Source organism: Microcebus murinus, chromosome 1 (assembly GCF_040939455.1).
Source record: "Microcebus murinus isolate Inina chromosome 1, M.murinus_Inina_mat1.0, whole genome shotgun sequence".
Taxonomy (NCBI): Eukaryota; Metazoa; Chordata; class Mammalia; order Primates; family Cheirogaleidae; genus Microcebus; species Microcebus murinus.
The window spans coordinates 69,609,796-69,623,515 of record NC_134104.1 but is presented as its reverse complement, the minus strand read 5'-3'; the positions used below and the strand labels follow the sequence as shown (position 1 = coordinate 69,623,515).

The following is a 13,720-nucleotide window of genomic DNA, read 5'->3' as shown; positions in this document are numbered from 1 at the left end:
AGGCAAACGTTAATTCCCCTATGTAAAATTTACTTGAGGCTATAATTTATTTAATTATGCAGACAGGATTAAGGGAGCAATAGATATAACTGATTTGGGGAACATTCTAAAGATTTCATTTGTATGTAACACCTGTAATTTTTTAATGATCTTGATGCTACTTAAAATACAGAATAAGACTTCCTTGAAAGTGCAGTGTATTATAAGTGTTCTCTAATTTTTAACTGTATTTCTTGAGATAAGTTAAATCTTCAATTTAATTACTATTAATATCAATTAATATTTAATAGTACTTAAAATATGACACATTTCATAATGTTAGCAAATATCAATGGATAAAATATATACTGTTAAACTCTACTTAAATACACTGATGATCTGACAAATTAGGGAGGAATACTCAAAGGCAAAAGACTGAGTGAAAATTGGAAGCCATCAAGGTAAGCAGAGCAAGGGATCCAGGCTTCACCTTAAGGTCATTTGCCTATCAGGAGAACTTGAGCTTTTGTGTGGGGTCCAAGGAACAGAAGGCAAAACCATGGTTGGTCGATAAAGGCAATCTAACAGAAGCTTTCCCTTTGAAAGTGCAAACGAGACAAGGAAAACCATTATTACCACTTCCATTCAAGATTATGATGAAAGTCCTAGCCAGCAAGATAGGGGAAAGTACAGGATTGGAAAGAAAGAAACAAACTATCATTATTTACAGATGATAATACTTTATACACAGACTACCCAAAAGAATCCAGAGATAAATCAAGTATAAAAAGAAAGCTCAGCAAGATTACTAGTTACAAAATACAGAAAAATCTATTTTATTCTCATATTACGGAAGGAAACAGTGAGAAAATAAATTTTTAAAAGATAACATTTACAATAACATTTGTAATACAAGTGTCTAGGAATAAGTCTAACATAAGATGTACAAGAAAATCATAAAACTTTATGAAGGCCATCAAAGAAAACTGAAATAAATGGAGAATATAACAACCTCATGGATTAGAAGGAATAAAATATCAATTTTCTCCTAAATGGATTCATAGATCTAATATAATCCCAACCACAATCCCAAAAGTTAGTTTTATGGAAACTTAAAAGCCATATATATTCTGAAATGTATATGGAAATACAAAACTAAGCAGGTTACTTTTGAAGAAGAGAAGATAGGAAGCTTTGTTTTATCAGATATCAAAATTTTCTATAAAGCTAAAAATAATCAAGAAGGCAGAGTATTGGCACTTTAGACTAACAGACCAATGGAACAGATTAAAGAGCCTGAAACATGCCTCATATATATGGAAATGTGTTCTATATAACACATGGTATATGACAGAGCAGTGAGGAGAGGACCTAAATAACTGATCTGGATCACCTAACTACTAATGGGAGAATGAAAGGAAATTAGATCTCTACTTCACACCATACACAAATACCCAATAACACACGGATTAAATGTCTAAACATGAAAAGCAAATCTAACAAGATATCTCTCTCTCATGATCTTGAGTTGGGAAGGACACAAAAAGCACCAAATATGAGGTTGATAAAATAAGCTATATGGAAATTAAAGATACATGTATCCCAAAAGGGGATTATATCCAGAATATATTAAGTATTGATCAATAATTGAGGCAACCTGGTAAAAAATGAGAGAAAGACTAATAAGCATTTATAAGATAGCCAAATGACAAATAAATATAAAATATGATGCTTGCGTTCTTTAGTCACTAAAAAAGTATAAATTAAAACCACAGTAAGATGTTAATATCTACCCACCAATTTGCAAAAATTTTTAAATCTCACAATATAATTGCTGTGGCAAGAAGCAATGAGAACGCTCACACAGTGCTGCCTGCCAGAAATGGTATAACATTTTGAAAAACGATTTAGTATTATGTAATAACCCTAATACAATTTAAAACAATTTAACATTATCTACTAATGTTAATACACCCTCTGACTCAGCAGTTTTACTCCTAGGTATAAGCCCAACAGAAATGTGTGTATAAATCCAAAAGGCATGTACAGGCCAGGACAGTGGCTCACAGCTGTAATCCCAGAACTCTGGGAGGCCCAGGCAGGAGGATTGCTTAAGGTCAAGAGTTCCAGATCAGCCTGAGCAACACAGTGGAGATTCCATTTCACAAAAAATAAAAAAATATTCAGGCATGGTTACACACGCCTGTAGTCCTAGTTACTTGGGAGGCTGAGGCAGGAGGATAGCTTGAGCAGAGGAGTTCTGAGGTTACAGTGAACTACAATAGCACCATTGCATTCCAGCTTGGGTGACATAGTGAGACTCTTAAAAAAAAAAAAGGCATGTACATGAATATTTCTTCAGCTGACCAATTTCAATTCTTAAAAAAGCTAAGTAATTAAACTAGACATATTTTCCCTTAATTTTTTAGTTGGCTGGAATTTTTTTTTTTACCTGTAATGCAGCCTTGTGTCAGCATTTAAGGACAGAAAAGAGGTGAGTATTCATAATGAGCAAAAATAGAAAATAGCATTATTTTCTTTAAAGGAAAACAGTTGAGTATTATTTAAAATAAAATAACTTAATCTTATATTTATAATTTACCATTTTTGGACCTTCAATACGACAATAAACTGTGTACACATAGGAAAAGATGTTAAAACATATATAATATTCATTAAATAATTTAATTTAAGCAAATAGTCACATATTTCTACAAATATGATTGATCTCTTATTTTAATTAAAAACAGCCAGAAAATCTTTCCCTTTTTCTAATACTGTTTCCCGTTGAGCATTAGTAATCCATTATCAATTAAATTTTTCCTACTTTTATTACCGATTTTGATTTCATTTCTTTCCACTGACAACTTCTATGTCAGGTCTAGTTTACTGACATTTTAAATTCTAAATAAACCATGACAAAAGTTGAGTTGATTGCTCAACACCAAGAAAGCAGACTTCTTAGAGCAATACCAAAAGGTATCTTGCCACACACATATTATTGCATTCAACCTTCAACTCTCTCCTTTTATTTTCAGATTACTACACAAAAAATACCACTGACTATATAAGATAAAAAATTATTAGGTTGGGTTTCAGACATGTCACAACCAACTCCTTCCTCATGAAGAAATAGAAACTGTTTAATATTTGAGTTTTCATGTTTAAAATGTATTTTTCAAAAATTAGTTTAGCTAGGGTTTGCCAATTTAACAAGCAATGCAAGTGAAGTTTCGGCATCACACAAGAAGGTAGTTATACATTAGAGTGACTGCAGCTGGAAAGTCCATAAAACCAAACACACATATTGTCACTAAAGTGTGTGTGCCCTCTCTTACCCTTTTCCCCATCTCGTCTTGCGCTTGTGCACGTGTGCACGCTCTCTTTCACTCACACACACATACGTTTACAGGGGATTGGTGACATCCTAAACAAAACTACAAACAGTGTTTCAAATTCTCACTAAAGGCTACTTTTAACTGACTTAAGGCCCTAAGAAATTAAAGTTTTTATAAACTGTCAAGAGCGTGGCTTTCAATCGTTTTGATCTAAAAGGATAGTAAAATACATACCTTAATATCTGAAAAATATTCCACTTTTCACAAAAAGAGGAGGAATTTATCTACACAATTCAATTATTAAGCAAATCAAAGGATTTGTTCCAACACAATGGTACCTTGCATAAACCAATAATGAAATAACTGTGTATAATGGGAATTAGTCTCCTTTAACTTTTCCCCTCAGGTACCTTTTGTTGGATGGTGGAATGTTTTTGCTCCATCTCTCTTTTCTCTTTTGCTGCATCCACAACCAGTCGATCCAACTTAAAGTGGGGGAAAAGAGAAAATTGTAGACTTAAAATCAAAGGAAAAAAGGTATGATTATTTTTTCAAACCATATTCCAATTCATTTCACAGACAAACACAGCAATAAATCATTCAATTTAAGCTTAATTAAAAACGCATTTTGGCCAAACTTTAAAGTAGTTCATATTTTTTCTGGTAATCACATCCTCTTGAGAAGATCCAGATAGCCTCTAGAGAAAATGTTTCCAAGAAGAGTCATCATGCCACACATATGTGACTGGAGGCCTTGTGATGGGCACTGCAGTGATACATGTTCAGGCTTTAAATAAAGTAAATGACTCTAGCTTAAGTTGCCTGCTGACCCACTCAGCAAACCCTGGTAGTTACAATCCAAGATACAAAGAAAACACACTGGTGATTTTTCCCAAATAGCAAAAGTAGTGCAGTTAAACTAGTGCAGCCGGCTCTCACAAGTCTACTGTAACAGCTACCTTTTTCACATTTCCCTAAACTTCATTTTTTATCCTTAATCCACTCCCCTCAGAAAGTAAATTAAACCATCTTGGGAAAGAAAATCACCTAAAAGTTGAAATTATCAAATCAAAAAAGCTTACCAATAAAAAAAATCCCCAGAATATATCTAATTAAAATTCTAATCATATATGAAAAATAATATAAAAGAATGACATCTCTATACATATAAAACTCTTATGTGTATGTATAATTCTTATATATACACAGATACTCACATGTGTCTGTGTGAAATGAAAAAAATTCTAGAGGCCCTATATTTTTAAGAGTCTATAATATTATTCAAATAGCAAAATATATGATGTTTCTTTGGAAAATAAAAAAGCTATGACCCAAAAACCAAATTAGGACAATAACTCAATTATCCACATGTTAGAAATTAAAAAGTAAATCTAGCTGTGTATACTGTAAAACAAATACTTTATTTTTAAATTCTCCTTTTCAGTACCCTCATATACAATCTATAACATAAGGTTATTTTTTACCTTTGATTTCATTTTTGGCTATATATTTAACCCATACAAAAATTTGCTATACCATCAAACTCCTTCATTAAGTACATGAAATGTCAAATACCTCAAAATATGCTAAATTTATTTAAAAACACAAATATCAGTGTATAATACAAAATCAAGAAATATAGTCCAATATTACCTGTGCTCCAAGATCTTTCATGTAGGGCCCGAGTTCACTAAACAGATCATATCCTTGATGAAAGAAGGCCAAATGGGCATACATAAAGGATAACATCTAATAGAGAAAAAAGATTGCCATTTTAAAATCTGTTCTTAGATTAATTAATTCTGAAATTTTAAAATATCCTAATCCTTTCAACCTGAAAATGCTGATTTTTTTTAAAAAAAAGAAAGAAAAAATCCCAATCCTATTTAATGTTTAAAAATTATTCCACAAGCGCTGAAAACGTCAAACTTATTTAAAATTAAACTGAGCCATTTTTCTTAAAAGAACATTTCAGAAATATTTGAAACTAAAATAAAAATAAATTTTATTTAAAAGAAATTTCCCAGTGGTTTAAAGTCTTTTAAATGCCCAACATTTTAGTTGTTTAGACTGTATCCAGATGATTAAAATGTATACAATTAATTCAAATAATCAATTTTTGATAGCTTCACTATCTTCCTAGGTGTATTACAAAATATCTATGTGCTTCTTCAACCAAATTCACTGTAAAACCTTAAATTGCAAGTAAGATATAAAAAGATAAGAAGGGGAAATATAAAGCTCTCAAAATAATCACACTTCACAACCTACTAGATCACCAAACACAACTTGAAGTGGGTAAGTGTTCATTTTTTCCTTAAAATACAAAAATAAAATGAATTGAAACAGATTTTGCCAATATGGAGTTTTCTTTATAGTCATTCCATAAATCCAGAAATGATATCAACGGATTAAGTTTTCTCTAAATTTTCCTATATTTTACCTATTCATGACAGAAAAATCACCCTCATTTTTATTAGTTTTTACATGGGAAGGAATCACATAATTAAATGCATAATACTGAAAAAAGTTTCTAAGCATCCACATTATTTTTAGCAAGAAGAGGCATCTGTTTAATTCTCTGAAGTCTAAAATAGGTCATAAGGTCTTTAATACTCAAAAATCCTCCAAAAAAATTTTCTTTCTGAGAGAAAAACCTATTAAATAAAACACAAAGACAAAATGATAAAACTCACAAAAGAAAAATTATTCTGGAATAAGATAATGGAAAACTTTGTGAATAGAATAAAACTATACATACATAAAGTAATAAAAAACACTAAATTGTTTTTTAAAAAAATAGAGAAGGGAGATTAATAGCTAGAACTATATGAAAATATAAAATATGCCTGTACATCAAAACAAAAAAGGCATATTAAAAAATCATAAAATAAGAAAAAACACGTAACAAAAAACAAATACAAGGCCGGGCGCGGTGGCTCACGCCTGTAATCCTAGCTCTCTGGGAGGCCGAGGCGGGCGGATCGCTCGAGGTCAGGAGTTCGAAACCAGCCTGAGCAAGAGCAAGACCCCATCTCTACTATAAATAGAAAGAAATTAATTGGCCAACTAATATATATAGAAAAAATTAGCCGGGCATGGTGGCGCATGCCTGTAGTCCCAGCTACTTGGGAGGCTGAGGCAGCAGGATCGCTTGAGCCCAGGAGATTGAGGTTGCTGTGAGCTGGGCAGACGCCACAGCACTCACTCTAGCCTGGGTGACAAAGTGAGACTCTGTCTCAAAAAAAAAAAAAAAAAAAAACAAATACATTAGTAGTCTTAATATGCAAGAAATATTACAAATCAGTATGAAAAAGTTGAATATTCCAACAGAAAAAGAGATAAAGGATATATATAGGGTACATAATTGGCAAAAAATATGGGAAAAAATGCTCTAACTTATCTATATTAACAAAACACAAAATTGAATAATGAGATCACATCTATCTACCAAATTCTATCTACCAAATTGAGAGTAGGTAAGGGAAACTGTAATATTTAGTGCTGGTAAAATGTGAAGAAATGTTCATTCTCACACAGTATTAGTAGAAATATTGTATAACCCTTGAAATTTGACAATATTTTTAAAAAGCTTTAATCAGTACTCAAATTCTCTAAGTAATCCCTTATCTATAAATCTCTCCTAAGGAAATAATCAGATTATGCATTAGAATGATCACTACAATGTTACATTTTAATGTCAAAAACATGGAAATTATTTAAATATCCATTAATAGGTGAAGTTAATTTATGGTATTTTCATTCAAATCAGCAAACTATGATCTGCAAACTACATCCAGCCCTACCACCAGTTTTTGGACGACCCATGAGCTAAGAATAGTTTTTACATTTTTAAATAGTCAGAAAAAAATGAAGATATATGGAATCATAACACATGAAAATACATGAAATTCAAATTTCTGTGTCCATAAATAAAATTTTATTGGAACACAGCCATGACCACTCATTTACATACTGTCTATGGGTGCTTTCTCATTACAAGGGCATAGCTGAGTAACTGCAACAGAGACCATGAGGCCTGTAAAACATACCCTATTTACTACTTGGCCCTTTACAAGAAATATCTGCCCACCCTTAGTATATTCATGTGGTAGAATAATTCTACCTGGCCACAAAGCCATCATTAAATAAAGAACATTTAAATGACACATGATTTTACAATCTACTAATGGAAAAAAAAATTTTATAAAATGGTATGTAGGAATGATCAATTTTGCTTAAATGCAATTAGATGCAATTTTAAAAGGGAGATATACATGTTCACATAAAGAAAGAGAAAAAAAAGACGAAAATATATGCCAAGATATTAACAATATTAACAGTGGTTCTCCCTTGGTAGTAGAATTTATGAGTGGTTTTTTATGGATTTTTTTTAGACATTTTCTAATTTTCTACAATCAACACACATTACTGTCAATCTACAAAATGAGTAAGGAGGGTGGTAAATGTTGTCTTTTAAAAAACAAGAAGTACACTGTATTTACCTGATATAATATGAATATATACATAAAATTTAGGAAAAAGCTAGGTGGGGACAAGGATCTAAAGCAATTTAAGTATAGCCTTTTTAGGGGAAAATAAATACAGTAAATAAATTCAGAAGTTATTTCTAGGGTTCTCTAAATATGAAGAGTACAATGCCATACCACTACCATCCTCTGCCCACTTATTTGTTATCTTTGAGACAAAAATATGGGCAAACCAGGTACAGTAGCTCATGCCTATAATCCCAGTGCTCTGGGTGGCCAAGGCAGAAGGATTGCTCAAGGCCAAGCATTCAAGACCGGCCAGGGTAACTCATACAAAAAAAGTTTTTTAAAAAAATTAGCCAGGCTAATAACAAAAAAAATGAGCCGGCATGGTGGCATGAATCTGTAGTCCTAGCTACTGAAGAGGCTGAGGCAGGATTGCTTGAGCCCAGGAGTTCAAGGTTGCAGTGAGCTGTGATCACACACCACTGTACTCCAGCCTGGGTGACAGAGCAAGACCCTGTCACAAAACAGATGGGGAAGGGAGCAGAGAAGTAAAAAAAAAAAAAAAAATTATTGTCACCATGGATAAAGAGGCTCAGGAATAAAAGTGACTCTCAAATTTCAACCCATTGGTTTTATAATTGCATACAGAAGAACAAAATACAGACACATCATCAATCCTGAGGTGAAAATTCTTGAAGTGACACTATTTGTATAAATTCTCAATCTTGTATATTTTAAAAATCCAAATAATACACAAAATTATAGAGAAAAATAAAATATGTTGAAAGAAGTTGGGTAGAAAATTTTTAAAAGCAAATAAAATTGAGAGAAAATTCAAAACCTAAATGTAATATTATTTTATTTTCATAAATTTAAAAATAAATCCTGAAATAGGCTCACATGTTTTTATACCAATCATTTCCAATTATTCACCAAACAGCACTGAACATCACATTAGGATAACAGAATATAAAAACAATGTACAGAAGTCTGCCTTTACAGAGTTCACAGTGTATTAACAGACGAGACACACATGAACAACTATAACATGAAGGAGACAAAGAGTGGTTAAGTGCCATATAAGAAATACAAATAAAGATCAAAAAGAAGTAATAGCAACTATGAACCTGGAATATATATACCATATGCTGTTTTAAACACTTAAATATGTACATTTAGTTTCATATTAAAATACTTAAAAGATCATTTCAATTATATCTTACTGATTTTAGGATTTCTGATCTCCTTTTTGATTGAAGAACATTAATCTGAGGGAAAATACACTCAGTTAATCACTCATCGTTATTTTAAAGACTAATCCATAATGCAATATTGTAAAACTTGCTTAGTTTAATGGTTTAATACTTTTCCAAAAAGCAAATAAAAACAAAGTTCAAGTTTTTTCATCCTTTGACCCTCTTTTTGCAAAAAACAATTAAGACAAATATACCAACAAATTCTCATCCATTTTTGAGCTCAAAGAAAATTAGTCATTTAAATTATATTACAGTGATGGAACTATTTTGACATTTAAACTTCTATGAATTCCATCTTTCTCCCCCACCTTCTTTATCTAATTGCTCATCAAGAGGCAACCTATAGCCTTAATGCAAATTCTCATCACTTTATCACTATCATATCTTTTCTGGACTGTTGCAATAGAACTAGTCTCTTCTGTGCTTTCACTCTTGACTCCCTACAATCCATTTTCTACACAGCAACCAAAGTGATCTTTTTAAAATATAAATAAGATCCTGTTACCTCCAGCTTAAAATCTTCTACCTACCTCTTCAACCTAGTTTTCTATTACCTTCCCCCTTTCTGTGTTCCAACCTGGACTACTCCTACCTCAATGCCTTTGTACCAGCTATTTGCCTACAATTCATGACATTCTGCCTAGATGGGCACAAGACTATCTCTTACCACTCAGGTCTCAACTTAAATATCATCTCCTCACAAAGGTCTAAGGTAGCCCCTTATGCAGTGCCTAATACATCAACCTTATTTATTTTACTCCTAGCATTTACAACTACCTTATACCTTATATTTTCTTCATTATGTCTTTCCCCTAGGTGAAGTGTAAGTTCAGTGAGATCAGGGTCTTTGTCTTATTCCCAGTTCTAGTCCTCAAGTAGCACACAGTAAGCATTCAATAAATATTTGTTAAATAAATTAATGGATCTTAAATAAATATTTTAATTAGACTAGACTTACTGAAAGATCAGCAAATTAAGAGATTTGCCTTTTATGTGATCTTTCCCAACTCCACAAATTCACAACATTTTATTTTTGTCTGTTATTATATATCAGCTTAATAAAATAAAATATTTACCAAGAAAAGAATCATTCATTCTTTGTTATTAATATTGCCAAAAGATTATAAAATATCTGCCTTTTTAATGTCCTTCCCGCTGAGTTCTCTCTTTTATAAGATAATTTTAACACACTGACTAGAAAATAAAACCAGACCAAGGAAAAATCTAAATAACTTTGCATAGCTAAGCACGTTTCTTTGCATGTCTGTTTCAATGCCTATTCAGTTTTGAGAACTAAAATATTAATATTCAAATGCTCTAAGTAAGAGAAGAGGCTGCAAATAGCCTATTATTCAAACTTTGAATAATGTTAAAAGTGCCTCTGTTTTAGTGTTTTTTCCTATTTGGCAATGAAAAACAGCATTTAAATTCTTGGGGGGGAAAAAGTAAATTCAAATATTTAGAGAAGTTAAAGCATGATAAACTTTATACAGTTGGGTATTTATTACTTAATATTCTGTAAAATAGATACCTTGGCCATAAAATAAAGTGATATAACAGTTCTCACTAAAAAAATCAATGTAATAGTTATTTATGGAGGTAGGAGCCCTAATTTAGAACTGTTGAATGGACACCAAAGAAAATGGATCATCTGTAAGGTGAAGTTTGAAAATAATTAATATTTTAGCTAACCCCCCACCATACAAAGTTTATAACATCAAGCCATTCACTGTCTCAAAAGGAGGTATTACCTATCTATTTTCCAACCACTGGACTAGAGACTAGGAATAGAAAAAACATATAAATAAATATTTATAATAAATGTGATAAGTGGTCTAACTGCAATGTGCATGAAAATATTATGGCAACACAGAAAAGACAAAGGCAAGACTGATTCATTATACCTGGAGAAATTTGAGTAACCCTGACCACAGAACAGAGAATGAATTGGTGACAGGGCAGGTAAAAGCAATTTAAGGAAGACTGATTTTACGAAAATATCTCAATACTCCAGAGAAGAAACAATAAGACTGGGTTAGGGGTACAGAAGGGTCAAGAAAAAACAGATTTTAGAGGGACATGGGAGGAACTTTCAAGACATTTTGGTAACCAGATATAGTGGCTTAGAATGAGGAGAATATCTGATGTAATTCTCTCAGTTTGAACTTACATGAGAATGAGAGAGTGACACCATTCAGCTAGATAAGGGCAATAGAGAAAGAGAAGCCATTTTGGAAGATGAGAGATTTCAGTTGTGGATACAATGAGGTACCTCTGTGAGAAATAAGTTTTTCCATCTATGTACAGGTAGCTATTCAAGCAAGGGGCATGATGAGACTGTCAGAAAATAATAAAGGAAGAAAATAATAAAACCAAAGATGGAGCCATAAAAAGGAGACTTGAAAGAGCAGACAAAGGAGAGAAGCCCAAGGCAGAAATCGAAAAGAAACAGAACTGAGGAAGAGGACGTAAAAGCAGTTTCAGATAAATGAAACCAAAAGTATGTTTCAAGAAGGAGAGTGTGGTCTACCATTTTAGTGAAAGAGAATTCAGGCAGTCCCTGTGTTACAGATGAGATACGTTACTGAGAATGTCTTTGGGTTGGATTTGTATTTAACTCAGACGCCTGACAAATAGTGTACATATAGTAATAATAATAATAATACTATAATGGCTCATATGTGGTAATAATATAGTATAATACTGTAATAATAATACCCTTATACTGTAATAATAAGTTACAAAAACTATTATGCTCTTTCTTTTAATTCCTAGGCTAATAGGAATGTTATGCTTGTTTTGATCTTCTAATCAAATCAACAATAATCTTTTCATTTCAGTAATTAATCCACCACAATGCTTAGTAATAATTGATGCTTTCATTGGAGCACTGCCTTTCTCATGTTCCATTATTCTCACTTTATCTTTTATTATTACTCTGATAGCAACTGGAGCCTAATGCTTTCCAAATGAATGAGGGTATCTGGCCTTTCTCTGAGGGCTTAATTATTTCTACTTTCATTTCCATTATAATCACCTTTCTGTTCACTGCAGGCTCGGCTGGCCTTGCAGTGGACTTTTGCTTTGGAGGCATGGTCATGAGGGTAAATATAGACTCACGAAATCAGATTAAAAAGCCAAAATGAAAGTGATGCTGTGCGTAAGTGACTGTATAAACAATGAGACCAGACACTAGTGTAAACGTGTTGTGCTAACAAGCCATTTATGCCATGTGGGTTTGTTTACATGCATGGAAGAAACTAGTTCCCAAATTATTAATTTAATTATTATAATTTATCCTTATGGGGAGCCTTGGAATCTACTCTAAAAAAAATCAGAAATGTGGCAAAAGATTTATATATCAAGATGTTATTATCACTTATAATTCTTAGAAATTATATTTTCACTATTGTCAGTAAAAACTTGAACACCATAAATGTCTGATAATCAAGTATCAATTAAATTGACATAACAACTCCACAGAATAAAATTTAGCACTTTTTAAAACATTTATAAGTGGATAGAAATCATAATGTTAAGTGCAAAGATGAAGAACTCAGAACCAAAGGTATGCACAACCACACAAGTAGATACACACACAGATATACACATAGATGAAATTTTTCCATAAAAGATGTTTTAATTTTAAATTCAAAGAAAAAGTATTTTTTCTTGACGCAATCGTTCAAAAGTAATAACCTGTTTAGTAAGCATTGGTTTTATTTTTTATTTTTCCATTGGTTTTATTTTTTGTTGTTTTGTTATGCTTTTGGGGGGACAAGGTCTCACTTTATTGCCTGAGCTATAGTACAGTGGTATCATCATAGCTCACTGCAACCTCAAACTCCTGGGCTCAAAAGATCTTCCTGCCTCAGCCTCCTAAGTAGCTGGGACTACAGGCACGTGCTATCACAACTGAATAATTTTTCAAATTTTTATAGAGACAGCATCTCACTATGTTGCCCAGGCTAGTCTTGAACTCTTGGGCTCAAGCAATCCTCCCACCTCGGCTTCCCAAAGTATGAGGATTACAGGCATAAGCTACCACACCCGGCATAATAATCATTGTTTGAAAACATATATAGTAATAAAGTATATACCTGAAGTACATAGTCAAGGGCTATATGTCGAAAACATTTTCTTGTTGCTGTGAGAATGTTTGTGGCTTCTTCAACTTCATGCTGTTTGTTTCTTTGTACTTGAGCATTTTTTACTAATGCATTTTCTTTTTCTTCACTGACTTTTTCAAATTGCTTCTTGGCATCTTTGAATTTTCTAAGATCTCTAAAAAATAAAAACCATGAAACTTTCATTAAAACCTTCTTGATCAAAAACTTTAGCAAAATAACATTTAGAATTTAATTCTTGTGTTCTTCCACTTATTTGTTTCACCTTGCATTGACATTCACCAGCACTTCCCACTAAAACATATTAATATACTGTTTCTGAATTATATGTACAACCTAATACAGTCAGCTAACATTTCTTTATTTAAATCTACATAACTTGAGGTGAAAATAAATTATCAAATTAACATTACAGAAACATAAAAGGCAAAGTTAATTTCTAAAGACAAATTCAGGGAGATGTACTATTATTTAAACAAATGATTTTTAAACAGTAGTATACATATGAATCACCATAGGGCACT

At 32.1% G+C, this 13,720-nt stretch overlaps 1 protein-coding gene across 2 annotated transcripts in view; it reads right to left on the bottom strand.

Moving 5' to 3' along the window:
* Positions 1-13,720, bottom strand: part of ACAP2 (ArfGAP with coiled-coil, ankyrin repeat and PH domains 2) — a 123,864-nt gene that overhangs the window by 40,609 nt on the left and 69,535 nt on the right. For both annotated transcript variants that reach the window (XM_012780281.2, XM_012780290.2), the window contains exons 6-9: positions 13,170-13,353; positions 9,037-9,081; positions 4,971-5,066; positions 3,728-3,802 (exon numbers count right to left, since the gene is read on the bottom strand). In XM_012780281.2, coding sequence (XP_012635735.1) covers positions 3,728-3,802; positions 4,971-5,066; positions 9,037-9,081; positions 13,170-13,353 — 400 coding nt within the window. The remainder of the gene's footprint in view (positions 1-3,727; positions 3,803-4,970; positions 5,067-9,036; positions 9,082-13,169; positions 13,354-13,720) is intronic.